At 34.2% G+C, this 24,837-nt stretch overlaps 1 protein-coding gene across 5 annotated transcripts in view; it reads left to right on the forward strand.

Annotated features, from left to right (window-relative positions):
* Positions 1-24,837, forward strand: part of Fbxw7 (F-box and WD repeat domain containing 7) — a 101,965-nt gene that overhangs the window by 57,080 nt on the left and 20,048 nt on the right. For 4 of the 5 annotated variants that reach the window (XM_090356858.1, XM_090356855.1, XM_090356857.1 and 1 more), the window contains 2 exons: positions 18,805-18,887; positions 22,120-22,261. In XM_090356858.1, coding sequence (XP_090212984.1) covers positions 18,805-18,887; positions 22,120-22,261 — 225 coding nt within the window. Of the gene's footprint in view, positions 1-16,020; positions 16,481-18,804; positions 18,888-22,119; positions 22,262-24,837 lie in introns of those variants that run through there. The other variant, XM_090356860.1, reaches the window with a different exon arrangement.

The following is a 24,837-nucleotide window of genomic DNA, read 5'->3' on the forward strand; positions in this document are numbered from 1 at the left end:
TCTACCACTTGAGCCACAGCACTACTTTTAGCTTTTCTCTGTATGTGGTACCAAGGAATTGAACCTGGGTCTTCATGCATGCTAGGCAAGCACTCTACCAGTAGGCCAAACTCTTGGCCCCATTTTATTTTAATTTTGATAATTTACTTCTCTTTATAAAACTAGGACATGCTTATTACAAATTTGTTTTTTACAATTTTTGTTATTCCACTGCTTGTAAATGACCCCAATAATAGTTTTAAATGTTATTTTTGTGCATAATTTGCACTTAAATCCATTTTAATGCATGGCTAATGTATCCATGGCAGTAGATATTCAAAAGTATATAATCTACATTTAAGAATGTATAATCTGGCCAGGCACCAGTGCCTATTGCCTGTAATCCCAGCTACTCAGGAGGCTGAGATCTGAGGATCCTGGTTGAAAGCCAGCCTGGGCATGAAAGTCTGTGAGTCTCTTTATCTCCAGTTAATCACCAGAAAACTGGAAGTGTCTTGAACTGAAGAGCTTAGGGACAGAGTCCAGGCCCAGAGTTGAAGCCCATGACTGACCAAAAAAAAAGAAAAAAAAGGTGTATAATGTGCCATATGAATGTACTATAACTTCTACGGTTACTGATTTGCATAGGGACTTTGAACATTTTTATGCAGACATCTCTGGCCACATCCTTATGTACAGATTTGTGGAAATAGAATCATTGAGCTAGTAGGTATGAATTTCATTAGCCTTTTTTTTAGTAAATATTATGGAATTGGTGTCCTAGAAAATTGTGCCAATTGAAAATGTTACTTTTCCTATTAACAAATTATTTTGATACTTCTAAATCAAACTGTATTATTGTACTTTCTCCATTATTGTAGGTTTTCTATCAAATGAATCTCTTCCATGTTGATTGTAGTTTTTTTAATCAAATGAACTTCTTTTGTTTGGAAAAACTAGGAAAGCATAAGAAGTTTTCATATATAAAGGAAATATATATCACACATATACACATGCTTTGATGAAGGAAAATACAAGTAGATGAAAAATAATTTGTTCATAGTGATTTTATTTTTCATTCATAGAAAATATTTGACATCGGTGTGTTACCTATATTATTTCAAATTACATTTTTTCTACTCATACTTCGTTCTTCCTACAAAAGGGTAACCTATATGTGTATTTAAAAAATACTAATTTAAACAATTTTTTACTAGTTTTACAGCTCTTTTTATTAGTCACATTATGTATGTTGTTTCTGAATTTTAGTGATAGTTTTACATTATAAATGACAGCCTCTCCCAAACTGTATTGCTATTAATAATCTCTATTATAAGTACACGTCTCATGGTAGTAGAAACAGCTGCCAGATATTTGTCTGTTAGTCTAAAATTTCTGTCATAGCTTTGCCAGTTAACCCAACCTAGTTTACCTTTCTTTAGCCATGATTCTTATTTAAAGTAGTTGCAAGAAGTTGAATTGAGTGTTAACAAAAGTAAACAAGAGTAAACAAGGAGAAGGAGCATCTTTCCTTAAGGAGGCCACAAGGTACCTTTCTGTCTCTGTTATGTGGATCTCATTGTCATCATTCTGTGTTCTTACTTCAAAACCAGAGGAACACATCTGGGTTTAATGACACAAGCTTTCAAGCTCAGCACTTGGCCATTTGGTTGGTAGCAGCTCTTAGTTTTAAGCATACTGTCTACACATCAACAGCATTATATATTGGGTCCACTATACCTGTTTAAGATACCTGTTTAACTGCAAACATAATTTTCCGGATGGAATTTCATGCATGCATTCTTTGAAATCCCCTTCCCAAACAAAAATAAAAGGACCAAGACACGAGAGTCTTAATCCAGCTGCTTGGGAGTCTAAGATCTGAGAGTCAAGGTTTATAGCCAGTCTAAGAGACAAAACTTTAATTCTCATTTCAGTTAACCAGCAAAACAAGGTGGTAGTGTGCTAGCTGTAACAGAAAAAGCCAAGCAAGAGTACAAGGCTTTAAGTTCAAGCCTAGCACTGTCATGCATGCCTATGCATACCCACCACCTCCCTACATACACAGTAAAGGTTAACTATGATCTCAAAAGCACAGGGCTAGTAAGCTATTTGGCTTTGATTATGATAGGTTACAGAGATGTTAGGATAATATTTGAGAGGAAGAGCATTATTTCGATAAAATTTAAATTTTTGAGTCTTGAATGTGAAAATTAATATTTATTAGTTATTATTATATATTAAATGATTTTTTTAATGCCAGTCCCGAGGCATGCACTCAGGTTCTGGGGCACTGTACCTGAACTTCTATGCTCAAACCTAGCACTCTTACCACTGGAGCTACAGTTCCACTTCTGGTTTTATTTATTTATTCGGTGGTGCATCGGAGATAAGAGGCTCACTGATTTTCCTGCCTGGGCTGACTTTGAACTACCATCCTCAGATCTCAGCTTTGAGTAGCTAGGATTATAAGCATGAACCACCTAGCTTTAATGACATTTGTCTATGTGAGTGACTGGAGCACAATCCCTAGAAATGTCTTCATTGTCACTTCAGATATAAAAATGTCACTGTTACTACAGTTATGAACATGTAGGGGCAGTATAGTACCATTTTTGTAGATCTCTTCTGCAATTATGGGCTTTAAACTTCAAATGTTATAGGTAAAATTTTGGTCCTTGAGAAAATATAATTTACCTTTTAAAGGAGTAATTAATATTTAAGTACAGATTCTTACATGTATTTACAAAAGGTCTTGTGTTTACAAAAAACTTGTGTCCTTGGTTTATATTTCAAGTGAAGGAGTGTGTTTAAGTTGGTATTTCAAGTGAAGGAATATATAGAGTATGAGAAGAAAATGCATTTTGTAGTTAAATAGTAAAATGAAAATACACAAAGTACCCGTGCTAGCTAGTGTGCTCTTTACCTACTCCACTGTCTTTTCAATGTTGAGTGTTTTATTATTGATTAAAATATGGCAAACAAGGCTTAGTCTTATTTTATAATTATTACTAATTATTAGTAGTAATTATTAGTATTACCAATTCATAATTGCTATTTTTTTCAGTATCAAAACAGTTAAGGTTATTATACATTTCATTACAAAGCTTAGCATGGTTTTTTTCTCCCAAGATACACTAAAAAGCAAATAGCCAGGCAGCCATTGCTGTTTATGCAGCACCTCCAACGTTCTGACAATGAAGAGTGCAGACCTAACCTGCATGGATGGTGGAGCCAAGGAGACCTGAGTGTGAGTTCTTTGCTCTACTTAGGCTTTAGTTGTAAACTTGGTGATATTGTCTGCTTCATAGAGAGTTCTTGTAAAGGCAAAATTAAACTATAGAAATTATGTACTATGCAGTATCATAAAGCCCAAATAATCTTTATAATTAATTCACCCGATATAATCGTATTTTCTTTTGTTTAAGGTACTTTTGTTTAAGGCTATTATTTTGAACTGTAAAAGAAAATACCTAGCACCAATTTTGAATGGCTTTCTTAAACAGTTTCCAGAGTGATTGCTATGTTTCCTAAATGGAACGTTAAGTTTTGCTTACATTGTATAGATTCATTCAGTGTAACTGTTGTGGACATAGTAGGGTTTTTCTTATTATATACATCAGTGAAAAAAATGATCAATGACATCTTGGAGATTCTCAGATGTTCAGAACAAATGTGATGGATTCAAATTAGAATTTTTAAAATTATCTATAAGTAGAAGCAGAATTTGTGGATTTGTGTATTAGCTGCTAAGAATGGCTAATCGTTTTTGTTTGTTTTTTTATAGTTTTGACATCTTTTTTCTCCCTGTATTCCACAAATTGGTAATTAAGAAATAGGATATACTTGTTAAGAAATAGGATATACTTGTTAACATCTGTAAAGACTACCTTATGAAAATGGTATTCATTGCTATATAAGAATTGAAACTTGGAAACATTTAAAAAACCTACACAGACTTAGACAATAGTGGTTAGGAATTCAGATCTTGCTTTGGTACTTTGTGCTCTCAGATTTTTCTATTCATGTTTACATACCCAACTCCAAATACATACAGATGCCCCACACAAACAAGATTCTAGCCTCAACCCCTGTTTAATAGCTTATCAACTATGTTCATGCTGCACTGCTTCCTCGGGGGGAAGTGTTGCTCTGCTGTTTCCATATTAGCTTTGTTATCGTGCAGTATTTTTCAGCTGCTCTTACTCATTACCATACAGCTGGTGTGTAGAGAAGAGAAGGAAGCAGGCAGGACTTACACTGGCTACAAGAATAAGAAGCTCTATTGCAGATGGGGTGCTGGCAGATGGGACATGTGTTTGAACAGGTTTTACTAATAAGAGTGCATTAAAAATCATTCTGAGAAAGTCCAAGGTCAGTGTTCTGAATTCAGAGCTTGAGAGGCTGTTCAGCTTTCTGTAGACCTTTTTAGAATATTAATTAATAAAAAAGTCATAAATGGTATACCAAAACTAGCTCTGAAACCTCAAATTAGCTTATATATTTTAGTATATCTTGTTTCTCTTTAAAAACTACCAGTGCAGTTAGCGCTGTCACAACTTCTGCTGTCACAATAAAATACATTTACTTAAAATTGCCAAACTGTAGCTGGGTGCGGAGGCTCATGCCTGTAATCCTAGCTACTCAGGAGGCTGAGATCTGAGTGTCCAGGTTCAAACCAGCTCCGGTACAAAAGACCAAGAGACTTGTCTCCAATTAATCACTAGAAAATATGAAGTGGGGCTGTGACTCCAGGGCTAGGGTGGTAGCCTTGAGCTAAAGAGCTTAGGGACAGCACCCAAGCCCAGAGTTCAAGTCCCATGACCACCCCCAATATTTTTTTTTTTCCAAACTGTGGTTATATACAGAAGTGGACATAGTATAATGTTAAGATACTTGTTAGAAGAAAGCCAAGCTGGGTGCAGTGGGCTCAGTGGCTCACACCTATAAATCTAGCTACTCAGGAAGCTGAGATCTGAGGATCAAGGTTCAAAGGCAGCCCAGGCACAAAAGAGACTCTTATCTCAAAAAAACGGGAAGTGGTGCTTGGCTCAAGAGCAGGGTGGTAGCCTTGAGTTTAAAAAAAAAAAAAAAGAGCTTAGGGACAAAGCCTAGGCCCAGGGTTAGGGTAAGTAGGTAGGTAGCCTTGAGCTGTAGAGCTCAGGAACAGCGCCCAGGCCGAGTTCAATCCCTGTGACCCCCCCCCCCCAAAGAAGAAAGCCAAAGGTGATTTAGCAAAAATCCATACAGTATTTATTACATTGAAGATGAAGTTGAGCCATATAGTATCTGTTGTCCAAAGTTATAATGACAGGTCATTTTGAGCAGTTTTGAGCTATTTTGAGTCACATCTCCACATCTGGCTTTTTGCTGGTTAATTTGAGATAGATGAGTCTCATGGAATTTCCTGCTCCAGCTGGGTTCGAACTGTGATCCTCAGATCTCAGCCTCCTGAGTAGATTATAGGCACTAGTCATCTGTAACTATGTTTTTTTGTTTTTGTTTCTTTATTTTATTTTTTTTGTCCTTTTTTTTAATACCAGGACTAGAGCTTGAACTGAGGGCTTTGAATTGTCCTCTCATTTGACTTTTTTCCCACTCACATGTCTCTACTTCCTGCTTTTTGCTGGGTAATTGCAGATAAGTGTCACATGCAGTTTTTCTTCCCACCAATCCAGGCTGGCTTCAACTTTAGCCTTCTGAGTAGTTAGGAGTGGAGGTATGAGCCCCTAGTATCTAATCATATATTTCTTTGAAAGCTCCAAACAATACAATTACTTTTTTATTACACAGCAAACTATGTTTACTTTCAATTTAATTTATTAGACATATTTTACTTTTCCTTAGGGGGGGAAATAAAATATGTAAAATTATAAATGTAATGCTAAATAATAACATGATTAAAATATAAAATATATTTGCATATTAACTTATTCTGATTCTTAAGAGTTTTCAACTTTTGCATATTATTTTCTGAAGATTAATATTTTGAAATAACTTGTTTTGTTACTGTTTCATAGAATGTCATATTACTAATGTCTTATAAATCTTACTTTTTAATACCTTAGTAACCATAGAAATCATGTGAGGAGCTGAAATATGGAAGTGGTCACTAATCTCTTGGAATTTGGTCTAATGGCAAAGAAAGATAATGTTGACAAATTGTGACAGGGTTTTAGCTTTACTGTTACTAATATCTTTAGGAAGGAGGCAAGAAGAAATCAGATGATCTGTATCAGCGATTCATATATTTCCTCTCTAATCCAGACCTTCCTTCTGAGCCAGTTGCAGCAAAACCTTACCTGGAGGTCTCATAGATACCTTTAGATCTGGCTTGTCCCTATATTGTAGAAAACATCTTTATTCACATTGTGGAAATTTTTTATCCAGTTACACAAGTAAGAAACCCATTGTTATACTGTATATCTCTCTTCTATTCTAATTCCCATGACTAATCTCTTCGGTCAGTCTCTGCAGTCTGGAGTATCAGGATTTTAGGAGATAGTAGTATGGGGAGTTAGCCAGTATCTGTGTTTGAATTGAGTCTTGGGTGTACTTACCAGGCATGTTTTCTATGAGTGGTGCTTCTAGGTGGGCTTTTTAATAGTTATTTTGGAGTTTCGCAGACTTTTCTGCCTGGGCTAGCTTTTTGAACCATCTTACTGAGAAGCTAGGACTGCAAGAGTGAGCCATGGATACCTGGGTTGTCCTGTCAGTTTATATCCTACATATCTTTTAATTTTTGATTCCTGTACCCCTCTGTTGATACCCATTCAGTCCAAGATACCATTAGTCTCCTTTAGTCGAGTAGAATATTTGTTTACACAAGTCTCTCCATGTCCACTTTGATTTACTTCCATTTTGCTTCTAAGACTGCAGTCAGAATGATTTTCCAAGAGATAATATCTTGGAGTTTTGCTTTATTGTCTTTCTTCCCTCCAACCTATAATCTCCAGTATTTAAGAATCATACTTGGTTTAACTAATATATAATAGACACCTTAGTAAATATTATAGTGAATGAAAATCACAGATGGAAATAAAACATAAATCTTTATTTGTCATAATGTATATTAAGTAGAGTAAATACTTAAGACTTTAGTCAAACATAAGGACAAAAATCAAAGAAATATATACACATGTATTATCCCTGATATTTACTGTGAGGAAGTGATAACCACACAGGGAGTATACTGATAATCACTTAATAGATGGATTGGCTCTTATAAGGGTCAAAACCAGACATAACTCACAAGCCAGGCATAAGACACATCTGTAATCCCAATACTTGAAAGCTACAGCAGTAGGGTTTCAAGTTGTAAGCCTTTCTCATAACATGTCTCTCCCCCGCCCTTTAAAAGAAAAAAAAAAAAGAGGGGCCAGGAGTTTGGCCTAGTGGTAGATCTCTTGCCTAGCATGCACAAAGACCTGGGTTCAGTTCCTCAATACCACATACATAGAAAAGCCAGAAGTGATGCTGTGCCTCAAGTGATAAAACTCAAGCCTTGAGGAAAGCTCCAGGACAGTACTCAGGCCCTGAGTTCAAGCCCCAGGACTGGGTGTGGGGGGAGACAAAAAATAAGCCAACACGGCAACCATATGATACATTCTATGTAGATAAACATGTATAAACATGCCCATATGGAAGGTAGTATGAATGTGTATGTACTTCTTGATGAGTTAAATATTTTAGAGTTTTTATGCTTGTACATGAAACTAGAAATACTGAAGTAAAATTGAAGTGTTACAGGCTCTATTAAGTGTATTTAAGTTGGAGTAGCCATCAAAGTTACTTCAATTAAGTGTTACACAGATATGACTTCTCTGAGTCTTCAATAAGGTTCAGCATTTGAGTCAAATTTTGTAGCTTATTTGAAGAATTTCATTTGTAATCCTTTGGTATGTGCTGATCTTTTTCATTATTTTTTTTTTTGTGTTAAGGAAATAAACACCATGAAGGATGAGTGGGACATAAAAGGTTTTTGTTTGTTTTGTTTCTTTTTCCAGATTCTTCTTTAAAACAGAGCCCATGTGCTGTGAATACCTCCCACCCGACTTTCTCCACTCCGCTCAGCATCAGTATACATAGTGTTAAAGATAGGAAGCAGTTCTTGATTAGGCATTGGGGGTGGCTTATCAACTCCTTGTCCAGTTGCCTTTGGTAAATTTCCAAAATTACCTGGAAAAACATTCAGCTCTCTAGTTTGTCCCTTTTTACCGCCTGCAGAGGCTCTGATACAGATTTCTTCTACATAGGATACATTTGCATGCTTATATAGGGGACTTCATTTCCAGATATGTGTAAAGTATATTCCATTTTCATCCCCTCTATCACTCACTTGTTTCCTCCCCCCTCATAAACCAATTTTAATGAATTTCATTGTTATATTTTCATACTTTGACCATATCATTCATACATTCATACTTTGATCATATTCATCTTCCATCCTCCTTTTTAACATCCTATAGTAGTTTGTTTTTTTTAATCTACCAATGTATTTTGTACCAATACTTTGTCTACAAATTCTGTTTCATTTTCTGTAAATCTGAGTCCAAGATGTGTCTATGTTCCATTACCATGCTTAAGCTTGTATGGCTCTGAGGAAGTTCCTCTTACCTCATCTATAAAATAGGGATAGTAGTACTTTCTTCACAAGGTTGTTGTATGGGTTAAGATAATTAAAGTACTTCAGAGTGCCAGGCTTGGGGTTCTGTTCTCTGTGTGCTTTTTTCCCCTAAGGGAACAGTTTTGTGTTTTTTTTAAAAGGAGTTGCTTATCGAAACTTCAGTGAAGTTTATAGCATTGTTGATACAGGGACCTGGAAAGAGCACTCAAGTGAGTTTAAATAGTAGTGTTTATTTTCCGTTTATCCTGTAGGTTTGAAATGATGTCTGTCATGTACATTTCCTGAAAATAGCCACTTCTTCCTCTTTCTAACTCTATAGTCACATGAATTTACATTGTCATTTACTACTTGCATTTATTTGTTATAGTTCAATTTGGCTTTCCCCCTTCTTTCCCCCTCTCCCCAAATTGGAAGTTTGTTCATAATTGAGACTTCTGCATCTTGCCCAGTTTTGCTGCTTTATTTAATTTTTTTGGCTTAGTGCTTGGATTTTACTGACCTAGACTAAATCTCAAACATAAATGTAGAGTCAAAAATTTTAAAAAAAATCTTTTAAAATTTGTTCTTAATCCCTTCTACCCTTTCTTCATTATTTAAGAAATAGAGAATGAAATCCAGAGGATCATTTGGATGAAACTAATAATAGTATAATAGAATTTGGGGTTAGAAGCTCACAATTAATTACTGTCATAATCTTTTTTTGTGCTACCTGTATTCAGTGACTTTTACAAAGTTAGTCTTAGAAATAAATGCCGTGCATTGGTGGAATAAATTACATCTTAGCCTTAATACAATTTGTTCATAGCATTAGTTTAATGAAAGCCAGAAGAGTTAAAATAGTTACTCCTATACTTAAATCTCAGACCTATTCTATAGAAATCATTCATTTCATCATGTAGATGATTCTCAGTAGATAACAATAAGTATTTGTGGAGCAATTCATAATTAAGTTGTAGTGTGCATTTGTTTAGTGGAGTAGTAATCATTCTGTCATTACGTATCACATCTCTACCCAGCTGGTAGAAAACCTAAAATAACTGTTTATCCCACAAAAAGTACTTTTTGGTTACATATCAGACATGACAGATTTCAGGGTTAATTTTTAGATATTTAGAGATTTTGCATATGTTGATAAATATTTTTAGAGATGCTTTTTAAATTTAAATGAAAATGAATTTATATTTCTATCTCAAGCATTTTATGAAAGTAATAAAATGTTGCTAGCCATTAATCTTCTTCAAATTAAAGACTTATACCTGAGGTGCATTTTTCAAATGAATAGGTTCTTTTTAAAAAAAAAACAAACAAAAAAACATTATGTAGTACAGGCTGGTTTGGAATCTGCAGTACTACTGCTTTCACCTCCTGTGTGCTGGGATCATACCTCACCATGTACTTGTGCAAATTAATAATTTTGAAAATAATTTCATAGCAGGCAAGGTTATGTCAAACACTACTCGTGGTCCTCAGTTGTAACAATATTTTATTTGCTAGATCATTTGAGTCTTTGGAATCTCCTGAAAAGGTAGAGGCTCATTTAAGTATTAGGTTAGTCCTATTAATCTTGATTTTCTTCATAGCAAAGAGTACAGCGGGTTAAATTATATGTGGAGTAATTGCTTTAAAATGTTCATTGATTGTACAATGAGTATGCAGAATCTTCCTTTTAAATGTAGCAGTGATACGATTATTGGGTTCTGTCAAATACTTGAACACTTCAAGAGCAAGTAAGTAAAGAATCTGATTAAAGATGAACTTGGTGTTATTTTTTTTTAGTAGCCTAGCATCAATACAGAACAGTATTCACTGTTTTCAAATAAGTTTCCATTTAAAAATCAACACATATGTTGATTTACCACATTGTTGTTAGCAATGTCTTCAGTAGTTAGCACATAGCAATGTGTGTAGTGGTTTCAGTAGTTAGCACATAGCAGGTACTCAAAAGGTTAAATCTGTGTATTGACATGTAAGAGAAAGAGGAGAAAAATCTTCTGTTAAGCCACTTAGATATCCACTGGTAACATTTTTATATCTGTATCTGGGCATTTTTTTACTCCTTTAAATCTTTGTATATGGTAACGAGGAATTGAACCTGGGTCTTCGTGCATGCTAGGCAAGCACTCTACCACTAGGCCAAACTCCTGGCCCCTCCTTTAAATCTTTCAAATGAGTCACTATAGAATGTCATACATTCTTCTACTTTGTAATAGCCATTCTAGTTCTATAAGTGATAGAAACTTACTATAGGTTCAAAATATTTTGTTTGTATTAGATCTTACTTCTTAGAAGGAGGCTCTGAATCTTAGGCTTGAGGGCAGATTAGTAAGGGAAAGGAATGGTGGAACGCAATGAAAGTTTTCCAAGAAAGCTATATACTTTTGAATGGCAGAAAACTTTTTCGCCACATATTGGTGGAAATTTATGAATTGTATCTCTGCCTGTTTACCTACTCTTCTTAGACTTAGTGTCTCGAATTTTTTGCAAAGTATAAGGTATTTAATAATGCTTAACAATTCTTTCTGTACTGTTCCCCCCACTCACTGTATTCAAGAGTACAACTTGCTTAGATGTATGATTCCTGGTATGCACACCTATTAAAGGAGAGAGACCTTTTATTAATCAGTGTTCATGCCCACGCAGTAAAGTTCTCCTTGTACAGAAAGACTCTTCAAACTCTTAAATGGACAAATGAGTCATGAGATTACTAATAAGTCAAATAACATTTTAATTCTAGTATTAAAAGTTTGAATTAGGAGAAAAAACACTTACGTAGGTTATCCTACAGAGAACCATTCAAGACCAGTGATTAGTAGAAGTTGAATAGATGTTTATAATGGTAATATTCCTACCTGTATCCTAAAGTCTACAAATGGGAATTCCTTTTTCCTCTTCAGTACTTACTAAACTTCCACTTCAGTCTTTTAAACTTTTATGAAATCTTAATGGATTATGTAAATAATTCTCCCATCTTCTTACCTGTTCTACCCAGTTTGACAATTCATATTTAGTCATGCTAGCTAGCAGTGGAACGTTATTGTCCTGTTACTAGTGTCCTCCAAAGTATTCTGTAGACATTGAAATATAACAGGCCATTTTCTCCATATTTTCTCCCTGCAAGAAAAATAGACCAAAATAAATCATTTTATGAAACGAACGATTAAGATGTCAGTAGTTTGTTTGCATATTATCTATATAATATAATTTTTACCCTTTAGTTTTTTTCTTATGTCCATTTAGCCACTTCATATATAATAGAAATCAGAAAAATAATATTGAACTTGGGAACTAGAGCTAGCATTTAACCATACACAAGAGCCTTAATTTTCGAAATTCTCAGTACTTTTTAGAATTTTATTTTGAGTTCTAAATCAAAAGTATGTATCACCTTTCTCTTTCTTAATTGACTGTAAATTTAATAAAGGAAAAAATCTTAAATTCTTAGTGACTGAGTTCAGGAAACATCAGTCAATGCTGTCTTCTACTTGTATCAGTGAAAATGTAAATACTGGGCATACTTACTATTCTAATCAGTTGATAGAGGAACTATAATGAAAATGAATTTCTTGATAGTTTCAGTTATAACATCCTAGAAAGTTAATGACACTGACTTGGTGAAGTGTCAAAAAGATTCCTTCAGCCTCAACATACTTGACATTCTTTTCTTTGATGTTGCATTTTGAATTGTGACTAAATTCTGTGCTCTGGGCAAGACAGCTATCTGTTGGTGGTGTCCCATGACTTTTATACTTAACCAAATTACACAGTGATTCCTGTTACTTGCTTGAATTGCCAGTTCACTAAAAGCTATTTGTTACATACTATTTTTCAGGATTTCCCTACAAGTAAAATAATGATGTAAACTTTTAAGGAGTAGGTAATAGAGGAGTGAAATATCCAAAAGTAATGGCACTGAGCTATAATAATAGAACTAGTAATACTACTAGTGATGATAAATAGGACAATAAGAGAACAATATCTGTATATCATGCAGATGATGGTTTAATGTTCAAGGTAAGTAAAAGAACTAATTGTTCTCTTTGTGTCATACCATGTTTATATTGTTGACATTAACAAGATTTTAGATCATTTTCACTGTGTATGTTTGGGCTATATGATTTTTGGTTTCTGTTTATAACCGTAACTTGCCCTTTTGATAAACTTTGATCTCAACCTTGTGCTCAGTAAGAGCCATTTCATAATGGTTCATGGATTACTCATTCTGTTGCCTTAAACCCCCCCCCCCCCATCCCCAAGGTTGTTTTGGGGTAGTACGTCATCATATCTTTGTGTATATTTTTCTCAGGATTCTGCTGGCAACCATTTTTACACTGTTAGCTCAGTGCAGTTCTGATGAGGTGAACATTGGGTCTCAGGTGAACTGTATTTGAGGACTTCCTTGTTGATCATTACTCTTGTTAGTAGATTATCAACAGTGTTTACAGGTTGTTGTCATCAACATCAGAAATTTTTTTAATGGAAGGGAAAAAGTATTGCCTGACTAAAAATAACAAGAAAACCAAGGTAACCATAGAAAGAAAATATTTCATATATTGAGATATTCTAAGAATTGAGATGATCAATGTCAGGAGTAGTTGACTAGGTAAATATTCCTTTTAAATAACTTGTGTTACGTTCTAGCTTAAGGCATTAAAATACCTTTAAAAGTTATTTTATTGTTAATATTGGACAGAGGGTTTACTATTTTGTAAGTCAGGTAATCAGGTAATGAGTACATTTCTTTTTTGATAAATGTTAGCCCTTCCTTTACTTTCCTCTGGTTTCTTCCTCCTGTCCTTCTCCACAAATTGCATTGTTCATTTTCCACATAGAAAATACTTTTAAAATAACATCAATTATAGACTGATTTAAGGTTTGAAATGTCTACAAGTGTGAGACAGATAACTGGATACAAACACATGAACTTTTTATTTTATTTTTTTATTGAAGAATTTATTAACATTGATTTTTACATCATATTTCAAATGACATGTTTAATTAGTATATCATTAGAGACATTTAGAAGTTTTAAAACTCTAAAGTCTGTATTTTAGCCAAGATTACCAGAAATAGAAATGTGAGAGGTCTTCATTTGCATTGTTCATGTTAATATAGAATATATATATATAGAGAGAGAGAGAGAGACAGAGAGACAGAGAGAGAGAGAGAGAGAGAGAGAGAGAGAGAGAGAGAGAGAGACACATATATTTTTTTCTTGTGGGTCATGGGGCTTGAACTCTTGGGCACTGTCCCTAAACCCTTCAACTCAAGGTTACTGCCCTATCCCTGGGCTCTGTCCCTGAGCTCCTCAGCTCCAAGGCTCCCACCCTACTCCTTGAGCCACAACCCCACTTCCCATTTTCTAGAGGTTAATTGGAGATAAGAGTCTCAGGTTCTTTAGTTCCCAGGCTGGCTTTGAACCATGATCCTCAGATCTCAGCCTCCCATGTAGAGAGGATTATAGGCGTGAGCCACCACACCCGGCTATGTTTAGATTTTTTTTTTTTGAGTAGTAAAATAGAGGACAATTTTTATTGATAGTGCTAAAAACCACTCTCAAATGGAAACCATTGTATATGGATGAATTGTAGTATGGAAACTTATTAACATATTCTTGTATTATTTTGATTTTTTAAACTAAATTTTTCTCATTCAAAAGTAAAACATGAATGTGCATGCTTACATATAAACGGATAGTTGTGGAAGACAAATAACATTAGGAAGAGGAAACTATGAAAATATTTGTTTGAATATATAAAAAGTCTCAGTCAGTATTCTTCTTTAACCGTCTAGATTTCGAGACAAGTGTCCTCTGTTGATTTCTGCTCTTAACTGAGTAGATTTAGAAAGGTTGTTCAGTTAGAAACAGGACAAGATTGCAGTTGAAGTTAGTGAATGTATGATATGTCACTTGTATTCTAGTTAACCACTGACAAATTCTAATAAAGGCCATTACAATTCTTTTCTTCAAATAGCCTAGAACAGAGCTATTTATTGTTTTCTAAGTCATAAGTGTTCTGACTCTCTAATAATAAGGTTTTATTGGTCTTTTCCTAGCAAGTAGATTATTTGTTGCTGAGAGTAATAGATTTAAATTTTAAAGGCACTTCTCTATGAAATAAATTAATTTACTATGTTGAAAACTAACTTCTGAGTTTGTGTGTATATGTTATTTCTGGGGGAAAGGGTTTAAGGACATGAAGATTTTTAAAAAAGATAATGGAATCTAATTTCTAGGTCAGAGTATTATCATCAAAAATTTTCATTTTAAAGTAAGACATTGGTTTAATATATTTTAACACTTATTTCACTGAAATTTAAATGGCTATCTGCATATCCTAGTATACACTTAATTTTTAAATTAAATACTATTTTATGTAATATTTGAAATTATTTTAGTCATTAACTTCCATTTTCTTTTTTTCTGAAGAAATTTTCTGAGGACTTTAACCATAGGCATACAATTTACTTGTAATATTGTTAATGGAGAGAGGGTAGAAGTTAGTTAAATAGGCCCTTAATAATAGGCCTTTCTAGTCCAAAGAATCTTATAATTGCATTGGAAACTAGTGTAGCATGTTGCAAGATGAAAATTTTAGATTTGTGTAGTAGTCATTCTAAAAAAAAAAAGATGACTTTAGGCAAATGCTGGCACCTTTATTATTCTATTAAATGTCTTAATGATAAACATTCACATTGCTTATCATTAAAAAAAGTAATTTTACAGATGCAAGTCCAGTGCTTCCTGTTGACCAAAGATAAGCAAATAAGGACAAGGCCCTTCCTCTAAAAAGCACATTGTCCCTTTGGACAAAATAGTCTTTCAGACAGACTTTATACATTTATGTGTTTTAAGTCTCATGATTACTAAGAATTGGTGAAATGTGTGATTATTGTCTTAAATTGAATTTTGAAAGAACGAAGGGGAAAAGCATAAGGAATGTCTTCATCAAGCCATAAGAGACATGCCAGTTGAAATGTAACTTATTACACATTTCTGCAAATACTGTATGTTCCAAAGAATTTACTTCATTGTCAGTTTCCCAAAGAGTATTTAATTTTTCCTTTTTGATACTGCCATTTGGAGCCATCCAAGCTACTTGAAAGATGTGACCAGCCTGTTCCAGCATTACTGTAGGATGACAGTTAATAAAAATAGCCTGCTTTGCCTCTTTTTTGGAAGGGGTGGCATAAAAAGATTTCATTTTCAAAATGTTTCCGGGAGGACTTATTTGTGGGAATGTTGCTTGCTCTTTAAGACTCTCAACAAATACAGATTCACAGAATACGAAAATAATCTGCTGAAAGTTTGAAAAGGGAGAGGGGCTGTCGTGTGGGGGCGGTCTCTGCTGCCCACATCCTCCCTCTGTTCAGTGCGTTGTGTGCTTGCTTACGGGTTCCCTGGAGCGGATCACCATATAATTGATGTGCAGTCTGCATTGCTGAATCCTGGACTGCACCATTCTGTGTTCAAGGGAAGATGTAATCTGATCCCTCTGCTGCTGAGGGAGGAATCTGTTCAGTCAAGGCTTTGACAGGGCACCGTCTCCTCCAATAATCTTCTCCGTTCTCTCTCATTATTCCCTGGAGTTCTCCTCAGTCAGGCTGCATGTATGTATGTGCGTCCCGAGAAGCGGTTTGATACTGAGCTGCATTTGCCTTTACTGTGGAGTTTGGTTGCCGGTTCTGCTCCCTAATCTTCCTTTTCTGACGTGCCTGAGCATGTCCACATTAGAATCTGTGACATACCTACCTGAAAAAGGTTTATATTGTCAGAGACTGCCAAGCAGCCGGACACACGGGGGCACAGAATCATTGAAGGGGAAAAATACAGAAAATATGGGTTTCTACGGCACATTAAAAATGATTTTTTACAAAGTAAGTAATCTGTTTTCTAACTGTACTGTGTGATTGTGTGTGTGTGTGTGTGTGTGTGTGTGTGTGTGTGTGTGCCTGCCTGCCTGCCTGCCTGCCTGCCTGGGAAGGAAAATCTGTATCATCAGAGATGGCTGCAGTATCCTCTAATTTTGGTGGGTGGCTGGATGTCTGGTATTCTGCTTTATTTCATGACTGTAAGCAAATGATGGAAAAGCAATGTGAGCTGGGAAAAGCCTTCAATTTAAAATAAAATGTACATCTTTATCTGAGAATTTTCTCTCATTAAAAATGTAGTCAGACTTTAGAAACGTGGCTCCGTTAGATGCTGACCTGGAAATACTCTCTCCTTAGTCGGCTTTTAGTGAGTGAACCATTTGCCTTCAATTTTTCTATACCTTACATGTTTCTTTTCTCATTACTTGACTCTTAACATGTAGAATCATTAGAATATTTGGGATTTATGTTTAAAGAGGGATGGTACTTTCTGTGCCCCACAAAAATTGCAGAATTTAATTTTGGTTATAAAAGGCAATATTTTTCAATAAAGAGTGCAATATTTAAAAGAGTTATAGACTCATTCAGAAAAGTGCTTTATTTTATAAAATTAAAAAACATCCCCTTTTCAGTGTTTCCTTGGTGTATATTTTGGGCATTTAAAAAAATTATTGAGAGGTTTCCAAGATGGAAATAAAGTTTGCCTTTAGTGGTAAATGGTATTAACACTAATGCATTTACAAGGTATCCAGAAGTTTTGAAAGCCAGTATCATAACTTAATTAGAATGAATATCAGAGTTTCTTGTAACAATTGTGAAAACATTCTGTAAAAGTTATTTTACTGATTGACCTTCCTGATATGTTCGTTGACAAATTATATATATATATATACATATATATGTGTGTATATTCCTTTAGCATATATATATGTATATATATATGCAAGCATGGGCTACCTGCGTGTTTTTATATTAATTACGTTTTCCAATAAAATCAGAGGAAGAAAACAATGGCTTTTGGATCTAATCACTTTAAAACATTGTAATAAGTGCAGAAAGTTCTAAAGAAAAGAAAGCAGATCAGTTCCATTTTCTTCCAGTAGGATTTTACAAACTAAGGAATAAATTGTGGATAAGCTTGTTGTGCTGTCATATCCATCCAGCTCTAATGTCCAAGAAAATTTTTTAAAACACCCTAAGTCATCCTTTAATGGATACCAAGACTTTTTTTCCGTGGGGATGGAACAGTCATTATTCAGTCTTAAAAAGATTTTGAGTTTTTTGGTTCTTTTTAGTATTCACATTGTATCATTCTGTTTTATGGTGTTCCCATGGGAAGCAATAGGCTGCTAAAAATTAGTTTTCAGCTACTATAAAAAATAAGAATAACTCTATTTCCTGTAACTTGCAGTAATACAGTAGTTAATTAGTGAGTGGGACTCTGAAATGGAAAAAGTTGCATCTTAACAGATCTTATTTTCTAGCTTTAAAATAAATGCATAGTCAGATGACCTCTGTCAAACTGATTGTGAACTACAAAAACTTAAGTATTTCAATATTGATAGAATACAATTCTGAATGGTACTAGTATAACATGAGGCCTTAAATCTTAATATTAGGTATTTCTTATAAAAAGCATAATTCATTTTCTTAAAATACTTTTGTTCATTCAAGTTAGAGTATTTGTATTATGTAGGAGCTATACTCTATTTTTACACCAGTTGATGACTTTTCCCTTCAGCTTCATTGTACCGTCTTCAAATTTCTGTATTGTGAATTACTATTTTTTAACTGTCTATGTTATGATTATGACAAAGCTCCAAAATTATATACATTGTTGTCTTTACCCTTTTATATAATGATATGATTATTTACAATTCATTTAGCTACTCCTTATTTCTGGTTTGGAAATTTCAAATTGTTTCTCTTTTCTTAAAACATGTTTTTAAAAGAAAAATGTAGATCAGTAAGGAATGGAGATTAATAAGGAAGGCATGCATGTTAAATATGGTTCTCACATGAGTTTTTTATATGTTGATTATTCACCTGGAAAACATAGCTATATTATTCCCAGGCATTATATATGATAAATATTGGTTTTAAAATCAGGTAGTGCTATTTTTCTAGACAGAACACCCCAGGGATAATTTACCTTTAGACTCTTAAGAGTAAAACAACGTAGGACAAGTTTTAATAAAAAGATATTCATTTTCTGTATTACCTAATTTTCATTATAATCACAAGAAAATTTAACAATTTTTTAGTATGACGAATCCCAAGTCAAGAGTACAAGTGACTTAAAAAAAACCCTATTTTGTTTTACTTTATAGATGAAAAGAAAGTTGGACCATGGTTCTGAGGTCCGATCCTTTTCTTTGGGAAAGAAACCATGCAAAGTCTCAGAATATACAAGGTAATATTAACTATCATAGTCTATTCTCCCATAGTTGTCATGTGTTTTTAGAGATGATTCTGAATATTCTTTTGAAGTAATACTACCGATAATGGTTGACTGTAACATACTTTGAGATGACTGAAATTAGGGAATAAAACATCATTTTAAATGAGAGAAGAATGACTACCATTGTATTTTGTATTTTGTGCTAACACATTGATTTAAAGCATAAGCAAAAGCTATTTTGGATTTTTAACTGTATTTTTAGGGAATTCCCAAAAGTAAACTAAAATATGATGAGCAAACGTGTCTTGTACTATAATAGCAATAGCTATTCTATGATGGATATCTTTATGTATTTAAAATTGAAAGTCTGTTTGTGAAATAAACATCTCAAATACTAATTCTTATTTTGTGAAATTAATATATTAGAATTTACTTTCATTGGCTTGGTAGCTATTAAGTTTTAACACATACATTTCTACACCAGGAGAATAGTTTCCATAACAACTAAACACAATTGTAGTCTTGTTTCTTGCTTCAGTCCATCATTTTTGGTTTTTGCATCAGTATAAAACTTTCCCACTCTCACGCTAATTAAGCTTAACTTAAGCACAATATCAGTTTCCCAGCCAATTAAAAATGGCTTTGAATGTTTCTTAGAATGTTATATTTCAAAATTTAAATATCAAAAGTATCTTTAGAACCTTTTTATCCTTTTTTGGGTTTTAATTTTAATTGTCAATTCTTCAAGTAACTAATCAGAATAAAGACTTTATAGTTATATTTTTCCACAAAATATTTTTATTTAGGTATTTTTATTCTATAGGTTACAATAACATTAACATTGCCCAGGTATAAGATTTAAAAATAAATAAATAAATTACCGGTTGCATAACACCTCTTTCTCCAAACAAGAGGAACAGTGTGTGTGTGTGTGTGTGTGTGTGTGTGTGTGTGTGTGTGTGTGTGTGTGTGTGTGTGTGTGCGCGTGTGCGTGTATACATATATATGTTTTCAAATGCTTGTTTATGAACTGTATACATCATTAGTAGGATAATTTTACATTAGAAAATCTAAAGAGATGATACAGAATCTGCTTTTCTTTCACCCTCTTCTGTTAACTGTCTCCATTCCTCTTAACTCTGCCTTTTGGGTGGAGGATAGAGAGACAACTAAACTTCATTTCTTCAGGCCTTGATAAAATATTTGAAGAAGTTGAGTCTAACGTTAAACTACTAATGCTAGTTTTAAAATATTTAGATTCCAGTCAACTATCTTATTTTGGTCTTAACATTAATTACTGATTCCAGGAGAGGTATGTTAAGTTCAGTTTTTTTATGGTAACATAATTAATGACTGTTAGATTCTTATTAAAGAGCACATTTCAGTGAAATTTATTTTAGTTGCTTAATTTTTATATTGCGAAAGTAAATTTTCTGTTTTAGTCGGTTGTGGAGCTTGAACTCTGGACCTGGGTGCTGTCCCTGAGCTTTTCAGCTCAAGGCTACTGCTCTACTCCTGGCATTGTACCTGAGCTCTTCAGCTCCAAGGCTCCCACCCTACCCCTTGAGACACAATGCGACTTCACTTTTCTAGTGGTTAATTAGAGATAAGAGTCTTGTGTTCTTTAGTGCCCCAGCTGGCTTTGAACCAGGATCCTCAGATCTCAGCCTCCTGAGTAGCTAGGATTACAGGTGTGAGTCACCACGCCTGGCTGAACATCACTGTTTTTTTTTTTAGCATAGCTTTACTAAAGCGAATTTAGACCCAATAGCAAGTTTCTTCCCACTTCCTTTTGAAGGTTTTGTCAATTACTAATGTGTGTATTCGATGTTTTGTTACATTTTTGATAGGTGGTAACATGAAATTTCCTATTTTTAAAGTATTTTTATTGACAAATTTTATTTTACAGAAAAAATGCATTTGAAAGAATACCAGATAAACATTATAAATGAGGAAGGATGAAGATTTTCCTATAAAATACGGTGGTTTAACAACATAAAACAAAACAGTACAGGAATTAAAAATAGGAATTTGTTTCATTAGTAGTTTATCAGATTTGATTACCAGTTGATTTTCAACTGTTATGATGTAGTTTGTATTTGTTCTTTGGACTTTGAATATTTCACAAGTATAAATTTTGTTAACTAATCCTGCTCCTTTTTGGTAATATCTTTAAGGCAATAACTCAGTATTCGCTAATATTTTAATTAGAGAAGTTATAAGTTATTGTGTATTAATAGTCTAGCTGATATTCTTGTTACCACTAACTCTAGATTCTCTAGTCTTCTTCAGTATAATAGTTGAAAAATTCATTTTCTGGTTTGGTTGGCTTTTTTCTCAAAGCATGAATTGATAAATATTTAGATGATCTTATTTAATTTTGCCTATAAGTTCTTTCTGCTGTTTTGAATAGCTGCATTTCTAATCAAGACTGATCCCCTCAAATGTCTAGACTAAGCTATAAGAATAACAAGATTTATACAGCAGTAGATAAATATAAATTTGAAGCCATCTGGGGCAAGCTTCAGGAAGTATGTGACTAGTGATACCCAATGCATTTGAATTCTATTTCTGCTGAGCTGTTTACAGCATTAATAGTCTCAGACTTTATTTTTTTAATACAGTAAAAATGTAGACTCCCAGTCATAGAATTGGGGCCTGTCTTTTTTTTCCCCCAGTCCTGGGCTTGAGCTCAGGGCCTGAGCACTGTCCTTGGACTTTCTCAAGGTTAGAGCTCTACCACTTGAGCCTCAGCACCACTTCCAGCTTTTTTCTATATATGTGGTACCGAGGAATCGAACCCGGGCCTTCGTGCCTTCTAGGCAAGCACTCTACCACTAGGCGAAACTCCCGGCCCCATGGACCTATCTTTTGTAAGAAGAAAAATCTTATTTGTCCATTTATTGGTAATTAGAGCTTGAACCCAGGGTCATTGGTTTATGTTAATTACATGTTCTTAGGACTAAGCCATGCATTTAGTCCTAGGGAGATATGTTAACTTTATTTTTTGTATGTATCAACTACTTGATGTTTTGCTAGTTTGTTTTTGAGATTTTTTTTTTTTTCATTTGGTTGCACTTTGCTTTGCTGAAGAGTAACAGGAGGAAGAAAACTTCTAAGACTAGCAGAGTAGGTTTTTGTGTACCTCTTCTTTTGAGAATAACCAAAGAAAAGGACTAATGGAAATAGGCCAAGTCATGATTCTTAATAATTATTTATCTTTGCCTCAATAATCTTTTTGTAGTACCACTGGGCTTGTACCTTATTCAGCGACACCCACAACATTTGGGGACCTGAGAGCAGCCAATGGCCAGGGGCAACAACGTCGCCGAATTACATCTGTGCAACCACCAGCAGGCCTCCAGGAATGGCTGAAGATGTTTCAGGTGACATTTGTAAAACCACTATGTGAAATGCTTCACCTAATTGCTTCAGAAAATTGGGGATTATTCAGCCATAATGGAGAATAAAATGCTGTTACATTCTGTACCATAAATGAGCTTAGTAAAAACTATGCTTAGTGAAAGAGGGAATACCCAAAAGGGCTCACGTTGGCCCTGTTCATTCTGTTTGTGTGACATGTCCAGAATTGGCAAATCTATTGAAACAAAGTAGATGATTGGCTACTAGGCACAGAAGGCTACTAGGCACAGAAGGACGGGATTTGGAGCTAACTGCTAATAGGTAGGGTTTCTTGTTGGGTGATAGGTTTTAACTTGGATAATAGTAATGGCTACCCAGTATGATAGTTGTGCTGGGAACCACTGCAAGGGTATTAAAATGGTGACTCTGCCATGGCAAATACCTTGAACAAAATGATACTAAGAATTAAGGTACACATTTTAAGTGTAATTATTATGGCAGTCCAACTCTTTTGTGTACATTTTGATTTCTTTGTGTTTGGGTTTCTGGGTTGTTGTCCCCTTGTTTTCTAAATCACATTGCTTATAAATTAGGAATTTAGGACTGATTTTAAAACTTGAATTAGTCACTGGACATAACTTACCTGTCACTTCTATCCTAATAGAGTTGATTCAACGTCTACTCATCAGTGCCCAGATTGTATATGGCTTAGTATGCTGAAGTTCTAATTACTCTTTTACTTTTACTAGTATTTCATTCTTTGACTATTTGCTGGAAGATTGTTTGAAACCAAACCTGAATATTGTTAATTTTATGACATATGATTATGATGTTTAATTGATTTATCTGTTCTTGTGAGATAATGCCTATAAGTTACAAGTTGAAGCAAAATAGTTTATATGGAGTAAGAACTCATCATTTCTTTGTACATCATACAAAGCGATGTGAAAAATACCTGATATTAGCCCCGACTCTAATGTAAAAAGGCTATATATCACTTGAAAGACTTAGTATGGTTGCATGTAAAACAAATGAATAAGGAATAATAATTAAGAAAGACCCTCGGACTTTATGGACTTATATTAGTTCTAGTATTTTAAATACTTGGACATAACTAAAACATTTATTTTCTTTTATAGCTAGAAGAACTTACTTGAAGCACTGTTGCTTTTAAATGGATTTAAAATTAACTTTCTTCCTGTCAAGTGATTTCAGAAACACTCAAAAAACATTTTTTTGCCCCCATTTTGAGGGGAGACTTAGGTTAGGCTCGTGGTTCTGAAAAGGATTTGGTTTGTCTCCTTTTTGAGACAAAAGTGTCACGATATTACCTTGTTTGGTACAACTGAGTAAACAGGGAGTGGGACATTGCCAGTGTCTAGTGAGTAGAGGCAGTGTAAAGAACAGTCTCTCTCCTGCAACAAAAAATGGCTGCCCACAATGTAGAAGCACTAAGGTTAAGAACCTTGGGGTTAGAGGAGTTAAAGTTCTAATGTGAAAATCTTATAAACCTCTTCTTTCCACCTGTATTTTTGCCTCTAGTTTACATATTTTAAAATGCATGCTTCAATTTCTTTTCTATGTACATTCTCAGAATTTGAACTTTCTATTGTTCCATCCTTGTAAAAGAAATGTATCCATCAATTAGAGGCGAAAATGAACTTAAATGCCTACTTAAAACCAGGGAGATGAAAGTGTAGTGTGTTGGCATGCTTGTGCGTGCACTAACTGTGAGGAACCCAGTACTATGAGTGGTGCAGAGCTGTCTTTGTGGCATTTTACCAGAATGATTGAAAAGTAAGTGATCATTTTATTCTAGGTAACTTAAAACGCTTTTTCATTTGTAAAGATTTATTAGGAGGTAGTTCAGACAAATTTTTTATGTGGTAGAGCCCATTTTTCCCCAGTGTTTTAGTTTTTTTTTTTTAATGTCATTAATGGTTTTCACCAATTTCAAGGAATCTCTTTGTAATATTGATCTGTAGTGGGGTACTTGCTCTTTACAGTGAAGGAATTTGAGTGTTTTTAAATACAATGTTTGCTTGTTCAGCTGACTTTTGATTTTCTTGATGAAATATTCAAATGTTATCTCTTACCATATTTCAGCTTTCAGCGAATCTGAGACTCCATAGGTTTCTTAGAAATATCTCAGTTTCAGAAATGATAATTGTAAAACTTAAACATACTTGTTTCTTGAGCTAGGGTTGGTGGAAAATCCACGTAGTCCAAGAGAGGATGAGAATTCAAGGTTAGTCTGGGCTACATAGTGAATTCCAGGCCACATAGGCTATGCGGTATATAAGCAGCCACAACAAAACTAAGCCACAGACAGGCAACTTGTTTTTTGCACTCAATCAAACTCAGTAAAGTAATGAGTGTTAGGCTAGCATTTGGTCCTATAAAAGTATTTGGTGTGTTTTTCACATGAGAAGTAAATGAAGAAAACTTGTTTTTAATCAACAAAAATAATGTGGAATAAAAACTGCAGGTACTAAACTATAATTTTTTTTTCTAGTAAGTATTCAGTAGCAAACAGATCTATAACCACAAAAGGTCAATTTGACAGGTAGATCAGGAACTTAAATCTTTCAAGTACCAT

Source organism: Megascapheus bottae, chromosome 23, assembly GCF_031878675.1.
Source record: "Megascapheus bottae isolate mThoBot1 chromosome 23, mThoBot2.hap1, whole genome shotgun sequence".
Taxonomy (NCBI): Eukaryota; Metazoa; Chordata; class Mammalia; order Rodentia; family Geomyidae; genus Megascapheus; species Megascapheus bottae.